Here is an 18,466-nt window from a genome sequence, read left to right as displayed (position 1 = left end):
GCCTATATTTAAATTTTTATTTAGCAGATGCTTTTATCTAAAGCGACTTACAAATGAGGACAATTAATCAAAACCAACAAAAGAGCAATATGCAAGTGCTATATTATTATAGTATTTCAATTTCACAAAGAAACGTGCAGCATTTTGTCCAAGCACTAATAAAAGGACACATTTAATTTATAATTTGTCTTAAATCTCATTTTGTAAAAAAAAAAATCGTGATTCGAATCGTGAGTTGAGTGAATCGTTACATCCCTATAAATCATGGTCATGTTGTTGTAATTTGTTTCCTGATTTTGACTGAACTAACATGAGGGAAAAAAATTCTTAATTTGTGGCCGCTTTAAAAGCAAAATGAATAGAGTTGGATAAAGCATCTATTCTTTCATTAATTTTGATTTGAATGAAAGGCCTCATTATCAGCATATGTTTTATGAATTTCATCTTCAGAATCCTCAGGCGGATTTGCAGGCACAGGATCGGTGTCATCGTATTGGTCAAACGAAGCCTGTGATGGTTTACCGCCTCATTACGGCCAACACCATTGATGAGAAGATCCTGGAGAGAGCCTCTGCCAAGAGAAAGCTAGAGAAGATGGTCATTCACAAAAGTACGGAGCTGTTGCAGAAAATGCCACATTACCAACCTTTGGATTTAATGAATTGAATTAATTTTTTTTAAAGATCAGCGTTTTTGCTGCGACTCTCCATTGACTTTTTCTCCTTACATTTGTCTTTTTAGATAAGTTTAAAGGTTCTAAAGCAGAGCTCAACCAGACCAAGAGCTGTGTGGATGTAAGTGAGCTTGTGGAACTGCTGAAGTCCAGAGACTATGACGGGTATATTCATTCTGTATATCTGACTGTCACAAGACTTTTAATCCATCACAAAGTATTGCTATGTTCTGTAGTAAGTTGCATCGCAATGACTGTTCTGATGTGATTCATGCTGTTGCAGGGCAGTGAAAGGCACTAAAGGAAAGGTCATCAGTGACAAAGATCTGGAGATCCTGCTGGACCGTAGTGATTTAATGAGTAAGTGTCCTTTTTGTCTCAGATCTCAATGTCTTTTGTAATGTGTAGATTCCACTGCATATTGATTTTCATAGTAATGCTTTGACATTTGAATGCCCGTCTCATGTGAATCAAATCTCCCTTTTCAGATCAAGCCAGGAAGCGTGTTAAACGGGAGAAGGACGGGGTGTTTAAAGTTATTGAGACCAAAGATGATAGTGGTGACATCAGTCTGTCTTGAAAGCACTGACACTTGAAATCTGCCATTAGGCCAAAGTTGAGTTATCATTGCCACACTGATCAAGCAACATTAACTGGTCCAAAAGCTGCCTGCTGGTTCTACTCAAAGATTGAGATCTTTTCTATTTTAGACTTTTAAGTTGACCACTGCTGCTTTTAATAAGTCCATCCTTGGTTATGATTTTTAGCAGATTTAACATGTCTCTTTCTTTTCAATGCCATGTCAACTTTTGTTTTGGGATTAGCATTAAAAAACAGGAATCCCACATTTTGGCTACTTTGTAAATACTGCTGTACATTTCATATGTAGTTGACTGAATAGGAATCGCACATGTAAACCGCTTCAAAGCACTTTGACATTCTAGAATACTGTAGAACAAACTTTGTTTTATATTTCATGCTTTCAAAATTATAATAAATATTTTCTATACAGCATGTGATGTTTTTATTTAAATATGGGCTATAATTTTGCATTTCAAATAACTTGGTGCAGAAATGTTACATTGTTACAGGAGAAAGCGTGCATGTGCACACAATAGCTGGTGGTAGAAAACCAACAATTCATTTCATTTTTGCTGGTTCTCCTCTTCTAGTTTTCTTCTTATGTCCTGAATCACTGCAGGGAAGAAAACCATTATATTTTCATTCCAAAGACAGGATGCATGCAGTTATAATGAATGCCTTCGTGTGACTTAATGGATATGTACACTTCCATTCAAAAATTTGGGGTTGGTAAAAAAATTTCTCATGCGCAGCAATACTGCAGTTACTTGATCAAATTACAATTTATTGCATATTGCAATAATATAGAAATATTGAATGTACAAAAATGCAATTCATAATCCTCACCCTCATGTCGTTCCAAACCCGCAAGACCTTCGTTCATCATTGCAACACAAAAAGATATTTTTGATGAAGTGATGAGAGCATTCTGATCCTCCATACACAGCAATGCAACTACCGCATTCAAGGCCCAGAAAGGTAGTTAGGACATTGTAAAAATAGTCCATGTGACATCAGCGGTTCAACGGTAATTTTATGAAACTACGAGCATACTCTGTGCAAAGAATAAAAATAACGACTTTATTCAAGTCTTCTCTTCTGCGTCAGTTTTTGCTGCGCATTCAGGAGAGTATCACGACACAAGCATGTGGTATGCGTGTCACATGGACTATTTTAACGATGTACGTACTACATTTCTGGGCCTTGAACTTGTCAGTTGTGTTGCTGTCTACGCAGGGTCAGAAAGCTCTCGCATTTCATCAGAAATATCTTAATTTGTGTTCTGAAGATGAACAAAGGACTTGCAGGTTTAGAACGACATGAGGGTGAGTAATTAATAGCATTTTCATTTTTGGGTGAACTATCCCTTTAAAGCTGAATTTCCAGCAGCCATTACTCCAGTGCTTAAATGTGGAAACATGATACATTTTTTAATGGAAAGTAAAAAAAAAAACATTTATTTAAAATCTAAATCTTTTGTAATATCAAGGTCTTTGTCACTTTTGATCCATTTAATGCATTCTTGTTAAAGTCTTACTGTCCTCAAACTTTTGAATGGTGGTGCTTATTTTTTCTCCATTTAAACCTGGCAATTAAAAAATATTCTTCAAAAACATTCTGCACTATTTTTCTAGTTTACTAATCAAATAAGTTTGTGACACTGAGAAAGTGTTAGATTTCAGGTCAGAGTTCATGCAGCATGAGTGCTGCTTTAATTAAAAGGCCAAACCAAATACTAAAATTGTAAAAAAAAAATACATTCATTTTTCTTCTCAACTTTACTCCTTTATAACACAATTTGAATAAATTGGGCTTTAAAACATAAAAATGCAAAACATGAATTTCATTAGTAAGTCATATTTTAGGAATCGGGTCTCATACCATCATCGGCGTGTGAGAACTTCTGAGCATTTCTCTGATGGTTTGTAGTGACGTCAGTGATGGTCATGGGAGGATCGGCTGCATCCATGTGGCCCATTTTCTGTGTGATCTTGTCGCTGAGGCCGAGGTAATCCTTTCGCAAGTCCTCCATCTCCGCTAACAGCACCTCTCTCTCTCGCTCCAGCAGTCGAATGGCCTCTTTGAGCCGTGCTCCCTCCTTCGTGCTTGCCATCTTTTCTTTATGAACGCTCTCCAACTTCTCTGTCAAGACTTGCTTGTCTCTCTTGAGTTTACTGAGCATCTGCATCAAAGTCTCACACTCTCTTCTCAGACCATCGGACTGCTGCAGACAGGCTTTCTGCTGCTCCTGCAGCTGAAGTATCTCCACGCTCTGCTTGTTGTGAATCCGTTTCGATTCATATTTCACAGCCTCCACCTGTTGAAGTGCTTGGTCTCTTTCTGTTTTGCAGTTTTCCAACTCCGCGTTCAGTTTTTCAATCCCCTCCTGAAATTCCTTAACGCTCTTCTGATGGTCAGACTCTTTGGAGCGAGTCGACTGAATGAGCTCCTTGTTCTTCTCCTGAGCTTGACGTAAATGTTCTCTGAGGTTTGCAGATTCACTTCTCGTGGCTGATATCTCCTCCTCAAGTCTCTGACGAATGCTGATGTTCTTCTTATGTTCGGCGTCCATCATCTGCAGCGTCTCTCTACATAAAGCCAGATCTCGGTCTGCTACATCTCTTTGCTCCTCCAGAAGTTTCTGCTTGGTTAGCAGCTCTTGAGACATCTGCTGGAGCTTCCTCAATGCTTTTTGACAGCTCTTTTTCTCATTGAGCTCCACGTTGAGTTGGTCCTTCATGGTGTTGGCGCGTGTTTTCAGGCGCTCGTATTTCTCCATCAGTGCTTTAAGCTGCTTCATAGACGTTTTGTTGTTACTTTTGGCTTCAGCGAGTTCCTCCTTCAAATCTTCAGAGGTTTGCTCAAACCTGGTGGTGATTTCGGTGTTTTTCTGTTCCTCACACTTCAGCTTTCCAGTAACGAGTTGGGTTTCCTTCTCTTTTTGCTTCGACGTCTCTTTCATATCTTTCAGTTCTTGTCGCTTGACCAACAACAAATGGACAAGATGTTGATTCTCCAAGTCCTTCTGTTGCAGTTGTTCCTTCACGACTTCAAAGAAGTCCAGATGTTTACTCTTCGAAGATGAACTTTTGTCAGCTCTGCTTCCTTCTCGGCCCTTTGATATTTCCTTCAAAACTGCTTTGGATGGGTTTGAGGAACATTCAACAGACCGTGTTGAATTAGACTTAATAAAGTATCCAAAGGGCAGGTGTAAGGCTTTATGATCCATGTGGAAATCATATTTTGACACCATCATAGCCTCTTCTTTTTTCAGCAGATCTGCTCCTGCTAGAATACTTTGCAGGGATTCAATTGCTTGCTCATTAAAATCATGACTGACATTTTCATTTGTGTTTCGCAGTAAACTCTGTCGCACTTTCAAGAACCTGTTTTCAAGCGTATCCGCTGCAGCATGCTGGGATTTAGCAGGGAGTTCTTGTCCTTTCTTCCACCGACTAAACAGCAGCTCTTTGTCATTTGATTGCATTTCACTGCTGATGGCTTCTGGCTGACGGGTGCCCAACTTAGCAGGAACTGGTCTGTCACAGTCCTGCTGCGTGTCGTGAATGCTATCAAGTTTACACTTGTGCATACATCTTCTAGTCTGTTTAACGTCCAGGTCCATCTGAGTTGAGTTTGTTTGTACTGTAAGAAATCCAGGCAAGTCGTTTAGGCAATGGTGTTCGAGATTTACTTCAAATAAGCACTTCATAGATGTTGAAATGAGCCCTTACCTTACTTGCGTTACTCCCCAGCATCCAAACGGACTGCGACAGGAGCCTACTGTGCCTCTCAATCCCCATTGTTCAAAACGTTTTAAAATGTCTGTCGCCATAGTAACAGGACCAATGCTGGCAACGCTAAGCGCTAGGAAAAAGACGTTATAAAAATGGTTTTGAACCGAACCGGTTCCGCTTGAATGACTAACGTTAGCGTCGCCAGAACAAAAGCAGCTATTATCACACTGGTGAGGCTCAACTCAAACTTGGCCAGCAGTTTTGGTATGTCGCAAGACTGGGAAACTTAATAAAATTGAGGAAGCATCTAATTAAAAAATTTTTTTTTTTTTTTTTGTTATTAAATAAATATATATTTGCCTTTGGTTAGAATTTTGTAGTTTTATTTAATAAATACATTTTTAGTTAACACTTTACAATAAGGGATAATTAGTTAATGCATTAGGAGCCAACAATACTCGTATGGCATTTATTATTATTTTTATTTTTTTTCATTTATAATCGCTTGGACCCATTTCTGAATTCTTACTGTAGGTCTCTTTTTCAAACCTCTTCAGTTTTCCTTACCAACGTTCAGCTTGGCCAATATAAAATGCACTAAAACTACCAAAAATTCCATATGCCTAAAATCAACCATATGTTTCATGGTCCATATTGATATTACAGTAAAAAACTGGTTTTAAGTTTTCCGTATTTGTATAAACAGTAATGAATTAAAAGATTAACACCGGTGTAGGTGTTCAGCTAAATCTGATAGTATTTCATTTTTAGATTTGTAATAGATTTCAGTATTACTGTAGAAATGCAGCATAGCAAATCAGCCTGCAGGTACACTGAGTTTTGGTGGTGGTTGTTTCTGTTGTACTTGCGGTGTAAAGATTTAAGAGAAGAAAAAAACAGAATCTAGGTTAATAGTTAAATACACTACTGTTTATTCCAAATTCACGTTTAAAAAAATGTCAAATTCAAATTAATTTGAACTTGAATACAAAAATAAACATTGTTAACATATGGAAGCTTACTGTAGAGTGTTTATTTTGTGCTGTCTTTATATAAAGCACATAAGCAATTGCTTCCTAAATAATCCTGAAGGAACCAGAAACGCAAATTTTTAAATAGTTTAATTGTTTAAAAAAAAAATTACATGGCATAACCTTAAAAGACTGACAAATCAAGTCTTCTCGTGAGCACTCCCTTGTGTCAGAAGACTGCGCACAATGAAAGGTGCTCTGAAGTACAACAAAAGGCAAATACAGCGTCACATTCATACTCATCTCAAAACATTGTACATTAAATCCTCTTGCGATCTACAGATGATATTTGTACACTCATTTACATGCATGAGGCTATGATAGTCAAAAACAACACTGTACAGAAAGAGGCCCAATAGAGGGGTGTCTTGGATGGATTTACAACTTCAGCATTCCTTAAAGGCTCTAAAAATACCTCACAAGAAATCCAGCAAAATGCTATAACGTTTTCACACCGAGTAACTGAGTGTGTGCTAGAAGGCGAAATGGAAAATGCTACGGATCATCCACTGAGAGCAGTAATTCAACCGTTGAGCATATAAGGGATTAAACATCTACTGTTGAAATTCACTTTCAGATTGTAAAACATTTGTAGTGCTTCCCTGAATAATCCCTCAAACCAAGAGAAATCCAAAGCTGCATGTATACCTGATGATTAAACCTGAATTTATGAGCATTTGTACTGATGTCCGTTGCTGTTACAGTGTCAGTCAGCATGTCGGTGTGTATACTGGTCAGGGTAAAGTATGCTGTAAACTTTGGTTAGAGTCTACATGACCAAACATCACAGAAACTACAAAACATAAAAGCAGTGATTGTTCAAACACGGGGCAGATAAGGCATAGCAAACTGTCAGTTGGTCTTCAACTTTGTAGCTTGTGTCACCTGATTTGTTAGTGTGGCTCTTATAGAGTTCACAACAGTCTGTCGGACATTTTCTTCCATGTATTGCTCAGTTAGTGGCTTCAGCACCTAGAATCAACAAAAAGGGGAAAAACAACAAAAACTTTAATGGTGCTTGAACAGTTTCTAGCCTGTTGCCGAGTGGTTGCTAGTGTGTCCTGAGTGGCTGTTTACAGGTCACAGGAGTCAAATCCCTAGATATGGCTTTCTCATAAATGGACTGGAACTTTTTACCTTCATCAAAGCCTGGTTGATTGAAGTAACTCAAAGTTTTGTATGTCCATGTCTTTTCCAGTCATTTGCTGGATTTTTTAATAATAGTTTTAAAACTGCACTCACAAACAGCAGTCTAACAGATGAAATAATAGCTGAACGTGTATTTTTAGTACATAAAAAATGCCCATGCCTTGATTTTAAGTCATGAGATTTTATTAACTTCATTTTTTTTTTTTTCAAGTCTGGGACAAATAAATTCCTTGATATTTCCAGTTTTTCCATGAGAATGAGAACCCTGGACTTAAATATGATGCGATTTCAAGTTTTCCTTTCTCTTTGGAGTGTTCGGGGCATAGAGGACCTACAATAATGTACAGTATTTGAAAAAGAATGTGTTTTTTGAACATTAAAGCATGTCAACATATTCTGTTACACCAAATACACAAAATAATGATCTTTAAAAGCATCATATGACCCCTTTAAGGTCAAGCGTCTGTTCAAATCCTTAAAGGGATAGTTCACCCAAAAGTTTAAATTCTGTCATCATTTACTGACCCTCATGATGTTCCAAACCCATAAGACAATAATTCATCTTTAAAACACAAATGAAGATATTTTAAATGAAATCTGAGTTTTCTGTCCCTCCTAGTCTTTTAATCCACCAAAACTTTTGACACTTCTAAAATGTTATGACAAAATCATAAAAGAATAGAGTGGTTTAATCAAAGTTTTCTAAAGTGACAACTGCTGTATTTGAAAATTATATTTTCATCATTTAAAGCATGTTGTGACTTGAATTAAACAGCTTGATTTACAATGTCTTTATGAACTTTTTGGAGCATCAAAGTTTTGGTAAAATGCACTTTCGATTAGGACCGCGATGATAAATAGATGCATCGCGATTAGTGGATCGATTCTGAGATTTTCTGAAGGCGTCGCGGTTCTCTCTAGACTGAATTCTGAATTTTACTGTTAACAGCAGATTGCACTCTAATCTAGTTTTTAACGAGTCATGTACTTGCATCTCAGCTCAGAATGCTTTTATGACGCAAGATTAATGTGTAAACAGCCCACTGTGAACACCATTGTAAATCGTTTCAGCCTTTATGATTATATTAGGTTCAAGTTTGTATAAGGAATTGGAAGCAAGCAGCGTACGGCTGTTGCTAAAGCAAGCAGTGCCATCTGCTGTTAAAAACCGAGCTCAGAATCAATATGAGAGAATCACGATGCATTCGGAAAAATAAAAAATAAATAAAAAATAAATCGCAAAATTATTTCTCGATTCGCAATTCATCAATTTACTTTCCCAGCCCTGCTTCCAATGGCAGCAACAGAATCTTTCAGGTTTCATTAAAAATATTTCTCATTAGTGATGGGAGAAACAAACCTTTTCGAAGCTTCAAATCAACTGAACCAATTGCTTCACAAAATGGTTCACTGTTTCGAAGCACTCGAAACACTACACGCTTGTAACACCTGCTGGTCAAAAGTGTGTAAATGCAACAAAAACTCAGGCTAAAACATGCATAAAAACAGCCAAATTGCAAATGTTTTATTGAAAGTGTAATACATTAAATGCAATACAAATAATAACATACAATTAAACATGAAGTGTCAGTCTGATATGTGGTTTTTCAAATATTTTATATTAATTTGCAGGGCTTATGTTGTTTGTTTTGTGGAGAGATTGTATATAGAGGCCAGTAAGAGACTATGAACTACTTCTCATCCTTTTAATTACACAAATGTCTCGTTAAAAATGTCAACAAATTGATTAAACTGATCTGAGATCAGGTAAAAACCATGGTTCAATGGTTCGCCGCTGGGGGGCGATCACAATGAACTTGCATGATTCACGGGTTTATAGAGATCGCCCCCCAACGGCGAACCATTGAAATTTCGAAATGTTTCGAAACAGTTATGACGTAATGAAGCCTTGTTTACTGAAATCATGTGACTTTGGCAGTTTGACACGTGCTCCGAACCACTGTTTCGAAAACAACTGATTCACAAAAGTTTCGAAGCTTCATGAAGCAGTGCTTTGAAAGCGCCCATCACTATTTCTCATTTCTTATTCGAAGATCTTATGGGTTTGAAATGACATGAGGGTAAATGAGTAAATAACACTTTTCTTTTGTTGGTGAACTAACCCTTTAACCCCAAATAAGAGCAATAGTAATGCAAAAAGTTAATCAAGAAACAAATCTCTACATACTATTATAGTCTAATAGCAAGACTCAGTCTCAGTAAAGCACCTCAGTTGAAAACCTGGCATTAGAATCAAGGTTTGTTCTAAAATGCACAGGTCCTGGGACAACATTTGTTTTTGGGTGGGCCCTTTCTTGTCTGGACTACATGAGTAAGTTATACTACAGAGGAGTTTCATGGGCCCCCACTGTCTCAGGGCCCAGGACAATGCTGCCCTCTTTACAACTGCTATCAATGGGGAGTCAAATTACTTCCTCAGCTTTAGAAAAGTGGGTTATGACAGGACTAGAAGTGAAAGGTTTATAGGATGGGATGAACACAAATGTCGACAGGAAAGCAACTGAAACAACAATATTGTAGAATAGGCCCAGCCATCCAGGAAGCATAACTCACCTGTTCCCACAGGGCCTCTGCTATGAGGTCTATCGCCACACCCACTTCTCGATACTCTCCCGAGTATCTGACATATGCCCAGGCACACAACGACAGCAGCGACACCCCCATCACCAGACTGGCCAGAGCCGCGATCACTGATAGCCCAATGAAACCTGCTACTGTGGAGACCATATAGGTAACAAACATGACGGCAAACAGGGTGGCCGGAGTTCTGGCTGCATAGAAAATGTTCTTGCTTTCATTGTGTTTCACGAAATTCATGTACACTTCATCCAGCTCAGTCTCTAACTGCTGCTGGTAGCGCTGACTGAACTCCACGCCGCCCATTTTCTTCACCGCGCAAAACTGTTGCAAGGAGGTTTTCTTAAACTCTTCGTGATAGCGCTGAAGGTCAACAGGGGCGATGTATGGTTTGTCACCTCCACATACCTGTGACATACACACAACAAAAATATAAGCTCAAAATCATTTCCTAATCACCAGACGCATGTATTCTAGAAATGATTAAACCATAACAGGCATCTCTGTATTTTGAGTTATCTAGGCCAAACCTACTATTTTAGTGCAATGGCCTCAAGTTATTTTCAGTTATATAGGCTAGCTCATCTCACGTCACGCTCCTGCTATATTTACTGAGAACTGAGGTCCCTCTCCATCCATGATCCATTTAGAAAATAAAGAACTTTGATATGCAGGATGCATTTTACTCACACCACTTGCAATTTGTCTACATGCATGTTTCTGTCAAACAGATGCAAAATTAGCAGCTCAAAGTAACTCTACCTGCTCCATGGTTCTGTTATAAGTGTCTTTCGCTCCACCGACAGCTGTCAGGTTGTTCGCTTCAGCAGTTGCCTGAGTAAAAGAGGCACAGTGGGCATTTAACACTTTCATATAGACTACCGTGCAAAAGTTTGGGTTCAGTAAGCTTTTTTAAGCCATTTATACTTCAAATTAATCAAAAGTGACAGTAAAGACATGTATAATGTTACTAAAAATGTTTAAATAATACTGCTATTTTGAACTTTCTATTCAAAAGAATAATGAAAAATTATCAGTTTCCACAAACATTAAGCTGCACAACTGTTTTCACCACTGATAATAAAAAATGTTTCTTGAGCAGCAAATATCAAAATGATTTCTGAAGGATCATGTGACAGAAGTCTGGAGTAAGGATGCTGAATTTAGCTTTGCCAAAGGAATAAAATACATTCAAATAGAAAACATTTTATTATAGTTATTTTAAATTATTTTAAATGTTTCATAATATTACTGTTTTTGACATTAAAGATTAAGGGCAACACACCTGCAACATGGATTTAGGATGTGGAAGCTCCTCCCCTTGATAGATTTTAATATATGCCTACAAACGGGGGGAAAAAAAACATTTGGATGTTCATAAGCATTAAAGGGGTGGTTGACTGGTTTTTTTTCTAGGCTTGATTGTGTTTATGGGGTGCAGTCTAACATGTGTTAATGCTTCGTAAAAAAAAAAACCCGCATTATTTTTCACATAATTTACCTTTATTACACACCGCTCTGTCCCTTCTCCTATAAACGCGCTGATCATTTCCTGCTTTTATGAAGCCCCTCCCTCAGAAATAGGCGATGGGCTCTGATTGGTTAGCTAGCCCAGTGTGTTGTGATTGGCTAAACCGCCTCTGGTGCACGTCTAAACGTCCCGCCCCCTCTCCTCAGCGGCATGTGCTCTGGTTGTATTGTAAGTAATGGCGTCGTCTTTATTGCTTATCAATTTGAGCTCGACTGAGACCCAGAGAATATTATTGAAGAGGATCGCGCAGAACCTGTGCAAGCATGGCTCTTAATGGTATGTTTTTTGTTTGTTGTTGTCTCATACTTTTAGATACGCTGTTATTTGTAAATGCTACTGCTTATGTTAGCTTCTAAGATTTTTGTTTGTTGTTGTCTCATACTTTTAGATACGCTGTTATTTGTAAATGCTACTGCTTCTATTAGCTTTTAATATACAGTTTTATCCGGAGTAAAGCTTTAATACAGTTTAATAAAGTTTAATACAGGGCGACACGAGGAACAGTATTGAGAACCGCTGCTTTAGAACATTGATTTTGAAACTTGTGAATCCATTGGAATCGTTAGAAGACAGAATCGCGATTCATATATGAATAGATTTTTACGTGCACCCCTAGTTTTCTCTTCCTCTTCTCTAAAGCAGCGCAGCATGGCCTCGCCCCCTTTGCTGCCTTTTCCCGAGGGCGGGGTTTATCTGGGTTTGTGATGTCCGAATTCCACGAATCCGGGAAGTAGTTCGTTGTAGTCCCTACGAGACGTTTTTGTAGGCATTAAACTGCCATAATTTTAAAAGACGATATATCCGTTTGCACTGAACTTTTGCAGATATTATGCTTAAACAGCAAAATTACACACCAACGTTAAAAAAGTGAAATCGCAGTCAACCACCCCTTTAAATGTTCTGGAAATACAATCTGATTGGATGAAACATGTTCAATGATGATACTTTAAAAAGCACACCAGTGATCTCACAACAACTCAATTCTACATTAATGTTGCTTGACAACTGTAAACAGACAATTGCCAGGCTATATTTCTTGACATAATAATTGTTTAGTGTGATTAATAATTGACTTGATGAAAAAATAAGTTTATTGCTCTAGTAGCAATAAAGACTTGCATCATTTGCTGCACTAACTCTACAGGAACACTTGAATAGAGCCTCTTCAGTTTCAATCCTGACACAATTAACACCTGATCTGATTTGTGTTTACAGCTGTCATTGCAGCTCAACTAATCAAATCTGACCTTGAAATACTCCAGCAGGTCTCTGCACGTGACTTTAGCTCCACCGATCTCTTTCTCTACCAGGTTCTCTGGTGCCAGCAGTAAAGGCACTAGATTCTGCAGCTGCTTCTTGAACTCATCATTAATGTCTGCAAAAGAAAAATAATGTCATGATGGGCCTACAGTTTAAACGTGCATGTGCATGTCTGTGTCTGAGAGAAAAACTGTACCGACCTCTCAGTCTGCCATCAAAGTGAGGGTTGGTGGCCACCTTCAGACCTGGATGTGGCAGCAGAAAGCAGCCTAAGCTGGAGAAACAGCTGTGAATATGTTTCCTAACGTTCTGCAGCTCTTCGTGTTGATTCTGCTTCACCTATACAGAACAAATAATACACAACTCACACTCCGTTCAACATGCTGAAGCAGTCTTTATCTGTTCTGTGCTTCATCGCACCTGTAGTCTCCGTTCCAAAAAGTGATTCCCTCCTTTGAGCCCATAGTCATGCTCGTATGGGTAACACCAGTCTCTGATCAGAAACAATAGTTTCTAGAAGACAGTAAAGAAGAAAAGTGAAGGTATTCCCACAAATTAGAAAAACAAAAGACATGCATAAAGTCTTCAAACAAAATGCCTAAATGCTCTTTTACTGAAAATGATGTGTGACAATTGCTCAGATGCCCAATTTATTCAGGTAACAGCTCATTCATTTTTATTAGAGAATAAAGAAAGCCATCCCTCAGTATCAACAATATTTCATAGTTTTGGTATGAAAAATGTATTGCTTCATCACAAACAATTACACAAACAATTTTTTGAAAAATGTCTCTTAAGACCACCCAGGCTGCAATTATGTGATCAAAAAACAGTTTGTTTTCAAAACATGTTTTCCATTTCCATTTACTAATAAAATGTAATTTATTCCTGTGATGCAAAGCTGAATTTTTAGCATCATTACTCCAGTCTTCAGAGTCACATGATCCTTCAAAAATCATTCTAATATGATGATTTGCTGCTCAAGAAACATTTCTTCTTATTATTAATGTTGAAAATAATTTTGATGCTTAATATTTTTGTGGAAAAGATGATCTTTGGTGAAAATCAAAAGAACAACATTTATTGGAAATCTTCTGTAACATTATAAAAATTTATTTACTGTCCCTTTTGATCAATTTAATGTGTCCTTGCTGAATAAAACTTCCTTCAAAAATGTATATAATAAAAATACATAAAACAAAATAAATCTGACCCCAAACTTTTGAGCAACAGGCAGTATTAAAAGTCAGTATCCGGCCCCCTTTCTAGTAATATAAAACACAACAAATACTTCACATACAACCCACCAAAACAAACGATATGATTTAAAAAAAAAAAAAAGTTGGCTGTAAAGTTGCCTCAATATTTTTAATATCTGGGGTACATGTGTCAATTTTTGCCCTAAGCACAGGTTGATTTGTGGCCATGTTGTGTACTCAGTATGAAAATGATCAGCTTTTCTACCTGAAATGGTTTCTCATATATCTCCTCCATTGCAAGTCGACCATATTCTGTGAACAGCTATAAAACACACATGAGGTTACTATCTCTCACACACTATTAACACTAACTAACAGTGTACACCAACAAAGAAAGCTGCTACCTGGAGATGCTGCAAATCATCTTCTTGGATATTCTGAGAAAGATTATAAACCTAAAACAAACAAGATTGCTAGGTCGCTTAATATGCCAAAATTATTATTTAAAGTCTTGAGCATCACTAATGTGCTTCAACACACCTGCACAGAGCTGGTCATGGTGCTCAGAGCAAAAACTGTGGCACAGTCTTTGATGGTGGACTGACTGTCAAAGGCTCCCTGAGTGTCCACCAGCAGAACAGCCACCTTCAGATACACAGAGATTAGTCTCATCACACAGTCAACATATCTTGACAGTGAGATAATACACAACTTCAAGTAAAAGCCCATCCACCTTAGTTCCGTCTTCCTTTTCCACAACAAACACCTCACTCCAGGCCTGGATTCCCGTGGTCTCTCTCTCACAGCCTCCCCTCCAGGAGAAACCAGTCAGTGGCTCATCGTCTCCTCCCATCCATGACTCAGATGACTACAAAGACACAGAGACAAAAGACATTGTTCATGTGAAGGCTCTGAAATGTACCTAATAAAGCATGCACACTCACATCCATGTGACCTAGCTGGTTTTATACATGCAGGACGCGGCCCGCAAATTAAGACATGTCAATGATAGGAGTCATCAGGAACTTGTTCTCAGGAATGAGAATTCAGATAGACTTATTTTTAACAGATATGTGAGAGCACTCATGCCTCACATATTTAAATGCATATGGGTGGTTGACGTGTCATTTTACTGTCCTCACAAAAAAAAAAAAAGGGCCAATAAATGTTTTTCCTCAGTTTAATAATTTGTTATTTTGTGTATTGTTTTATTGCAAATAGTTGCTGATAAGATGGGAAAATACAAAATATTTAGAAAACATTTAAACAATTTAGAACATTAAAGAATTTTGATTAAAATAATTAAAAATACTAATGTTCTTGTTTTATTGTGAAAATATTGTTTATTAGTCATTGTATGCGTTTTCCCTTTACAGTGAAAAACAAAATCAACCATTAGATTTTTCACTTAAACACATCAAATATTCTCATTGTGAAATACAGAAACTAATTAAAATGTGGATTGAAATTCTAATTCTAAAACAAACTTCATTAATGACTGAATAATCAATTTACATATCTAAAAAGAAACAATCTTTTCTCATCAATTCATGAAGCAAGTGACTGCCTTTATTCTTTCTGTTTTAAAGATATTTTAATATTAATTTGTCTGTATAATGAGTGTGTTGTAGATCTGTGTTTTATTGGTTGTTTTCTCCTCCTACACTCCCACTTTTCCACAGTTTTACACGCCCATTTCTGGAGTCTTTTTCAGATCTAAGGTGTGAAAGACCAGTGCTGAAACAGAGGGGTTTCATGATAAACAGTATTTCTCATTTACAAATATACACATTTTATTTTAAAAACTTAAATTATGTCCATTTATTAACTACTCATACACTTAGATCAGTAGAAGGGGATTCGTTCTAACCTGATTATGCATGTAACGCAGCATGAAGTCCAGCAGGAAGGACTTCCCCTTGCGAAAGGCACCGGCCACAGACACCACAACCACGTTGAGATCCTTCAAATGTTCCTGCATCAGGATTTTTTCCAACGCAGTGGCATCCAACTCAAACTTATGATCATCCTCATTCGCAATCACAATTTGGATAGGGCGAGCCCCCTCAGGAACTGGGTCCTCCTCCGGCTCAAGCTCTTCTGCTGCAGCACACGGTGCCACTCCATTAGTATCAGAGCTGAACTCCTCCAGTGAGCTCAACGCCTCAACGGGGCGGCACAATGGAACATCTTCCACACCGGTCATATCTGGGGGAAAAACAGGGTAATCTGAAAGGTCATTAACTGCAACTATTACAAACATTTTGATAACTGCAATAAAGCTACAATAAAATAAAATATAAATATTAGATGGAAAAACTTCAACTTTCACATTTCATTTTCTAATTAGTTTAAGCTGAAGCATATATATATTTATATGTATCTAATATATTTAAAATATAAAAATAAAAGCTATTTCAAAATGTTAATAAAACTAGAACAGTATATAAATAATACTAAAATAACACTGGTAATTTGTACATTTGAATAATTTTTAACATTTAAAAACAATCTTGTGGCAGCTTCAACCTTAAATTCATCACTGTTTAAAAAGTCAAACATAATAGTCACAATGTCCTCTTTTGCTGTGCAATAATGGCCAAACAAGCATGGATGAGAAAAATCCACATATTGAGACCAAGTCCTTGTTGGTCAGACACGGGTTTTGTGACGTTTCCAGATTTGCTTTTCAGCACTTCACTAGCAGCTCATTACTGCGGTCACTTTCTATTCCAGGAGTGTGGGTCTCTGTTTTAACCCCATGCACTTTATCCATGAGCTGCGATAAGCCTAGATCCCTTCGGCCACAGGGCTAAATTTGGTCATTTTTGTCCTCTGGTTAAGACACATGTAACACAAAACAAACACCCTCTCTCCCCTTTGCTCTGGTCTCTTCAGGCTCACGGCCAGTCAAGCAGAGCCGCTGGAACAGAGTCAAGCAGTGTCAGTGTGAGCAAACACACACCAAGGACACACTGAAGAGGGGACAGTCCATTCAAAACTGCTTCAAGTACAGGCCAATACAGATTTGTGCCACACTCATACTGCCCAGACCGAATAATTGGTGAATACTCAGTTTAAATATAAATTATAAATGGGCCAAAGTGGTTCTGATCACAAAAAAAAAGGCTTGGGAATCCCTGCATTACATGAACAAACATTAGTAAACATGAAAACATGACTGAAGTCTTCCAGGTTTTAAATGTTTTTGTCCAGACGTCCAATATTAATAATTAATGAAGATCACTGGATATGATGAAGACAGCATTTCACAGCTATGCATCAGCAGTGTTTAGTAATCTGCATAATTATTAGTCTCATAAGTGGTTGGTACATTTAGACAGAAAATGTTTAAAGAAAAAAAGAACTGGGGAGAATCAATACATTATCAATATAATATACTGCTACTGTGTGAAATAATATGTAATCCATAAAAAGTAACTGTAATCTGCTTATGAGCATTTTAATATGTAATCTATTCAAAAGTGCTTAATTTTTGGAATCGGATTATGCAATCCAGATTATGACTTATATTACACTTAATACTTGATATAATATATTAAAAAGTTGCATGACTACATAATGATATACAACTCACGAGAGTTTGTGCGATGTTGTTAAACTCAACAAAGAGTGAAATATAGAAAGAGGAGCCAACTAAAAATACTATATTATTAAATTATAGTTTATAGTAAACTATAATTTTAAATTAACTTCTTCCTTATGTCAGGACATAAAATGATATAGGACAGCATGACTGCATTTGTTAGTTAATGCACTGGCTAACATGCGAAACATATTTATTCATCTTTTAATTTTAGTTATTTTAAAATACAGTTGTTATTCACAGTTATTCACAGCACTAATGTTAACAAATGCTAAAAAAAAAAAAAATTTGAAAAATGTAACACTAAATGTTTGAATGAAATTTAACTATGAATAATAAATACTGTAGTAGTAGTATCGTTCATAGTAAGTTTGTTAACTAATTATTTATTATTGACATGCGCGTGGTGCTGAGAAGAAATCATTGAATAAAGTCATTATTTTTGTTTTCTTTGCGCACAAAAAGTATTCGCGCAGCTTCGTAAAATTACGGTTGAATTACTGATGTCACATGGATTATTTTAACAATGTCCTTGCTACGTTTCTGGACCTTGATCGTAGTAGTTGCGTTGCTGTCTATGGAGGGGCAGAAAGCTCTCAGAGTTCATCAAAAATATCTTAAATTGTGTTCCGAAGATGAACAAAGGTCTTACGGGTTTGGAACGACATGAGGGTGAGTAATTAATGACAGAATTTTCATTTTTGGGTGAACTATCCCTTGAAGGTGCTACTAACATACATAATTCTGTCATATTGTTTTTTGTTTACTCTTAAATAATTCCAATGTGGAAATGTTGCCATTTTTAAAAACTAATAATAGGCAAAGCAGTGCTGTCAAAAGATTAATCGCGATTAATCGCGTCCAAAATAAGTTTTTGTTTACATAACGTGTGTGTGTGTACTGTAGTGTTGTCAAAAGACCCGGTACTTCGGTACCAAGTCGGTACTAAAAAAATTAAAACATTACAGTACCAGGTTTTTTTAAAAGTACCAGTGGTACCAAGTACCCGGTCAACCCGGTTCTTGATGCGCTCTCTTCATAAAAGCACTGAGACGTGGCGACATCAAAACGAGGAAACACACCAAACTAACAAAACACT

At 37.2% G+C, this 18,466-nt stretch overlaps 3 protein-coding genes across 3 annotated transcripts in view; 1 reads left to right on the top strand and 2 right to left on the bottom strand.

The window, feature by feature from the left end:
- LOC107699304 (lymphocyte-specific helicase-like) overlaps window positions 1-1,545 on the top strand; it is a 10,476-nt gene extending 8,931 nt beyond the window's left edge. The window contains exons 20-23 of the mRNA XM_016500516.1: window positions 451-610; window positions 742-838; window positions 957-1,033; window positions 1,162-1,545. Coding sequence (XP_016356002.1) covers window positions 451-610; window positions 742-838; window positions 957-1,033; window positions 1,162-1,253 — 426 coding nt within the window. The 3' untranslated portion in view covers window positions 1,254-1,545. The remainder of the gene's footprint in view (window positions 1-450; window positions 611-741; window positions 839-956; window positions 1,034-1,161) is intronic.
- On the bottom strand, window positions 1,427-5,029 carry LOC107699305 (coiled-coil domain-containing protein 110-like). The gene is made up of 3 exons (XM_016500517.1): window positions 4,990-5,029; window positions 3,137-4,900; window positions 1,427-1,868 (listed from the first exon to the last, which is right to left on the bottom strand). Exons 2-3 carry the CDS (start codon window positions 4,878-4,880, stop codon window positions 1,819-1,821), a joined length of 1,794 nt encoding a protein of 597 aa, XP_016356003.1. The 5' UTR covers window positions 4,881-4,900; window positions 4,990-5,029; the 3' UTR covers window positions 1,427-1,818.
- A 1,053-nt stretch (window positions 5,030-6,082) lies between these two features.
- The window catches only part of LOC107699303 (atlastin-2-like), a 15,405-nt gene continuing 3,021 nt past the window's right edge, over window positions 6,083-18,466 (bottom strand). Inside the window, exons 2-13 of the mRNA XM_016500515.1 lie at window positions 15,631-15,968; window positions 14,494-14,628; window positions 14,301-14,405; window positions 14,165-14,215; window positions 14,026-14,082; window positions 12,982-13,074; window positions 12,762-12,900; window positions 12,549-12,676; window positions 11,056-11,112; window positions 10,533-10,604; window positions 9,747-10,178; window positions 6,083-6,995 (exon numbers count right to left, since the gene is read on the bottom strand). Of these exons, the coding sequence (XP_016356001.1) occupies window positions 6,876-6,995; window positions 9,747-10,178; window positions 10,533-10,604; window positions 11,056-11,112; window positions 12,549-12,676; window positions 12,762-12,900; window positions 12,982-13,074; window positions 14,026-14,082; window positions 14,165-14,215; window positions 14,301-14,405; window positions 14,494-14,628; window positions 15,631-15,968 (1,727 nt within the window). The 3' untranslated portion in view covers window positions 6,083-6,875. The remainder of the gene's footprint in view (window positions 6,996-9,746; window positions 10,179-10,532; window positions 10,605-11,055; window positions 11,113-12,548; window positions 12,677-12,761; window positions 12,901-12,981; window positions 13,075-14,025; window positions 14,083-14,164; window positions 14,216-14,300; window positions 14,406-14,493; window positions 14,629-15,630; window positions 15,969-18,466) is intronic.

This window comes from Sinocyclocheilus anshuiensis, unplaced genomic scaffold, assembly GCF_001515605.1.
Source record: "Sinocyclocheilus anshuiensis isolate Anshui unplaced genomic scaffold, SAMN03320099.WGS_v1.1 scaffold450, whole genome shotgun sequence".
NCBI classification, from domain to species: Eukaryota; Metazoa; Chordata; class Actinopteri; order Cypriniformes; family Cyprinidae; genus Sinocyclocheilus; species Sinocyclocheilus anshuiensis.
This window is presented reverse-complemented; position numbering and strand designations above follow the sequence as displayed.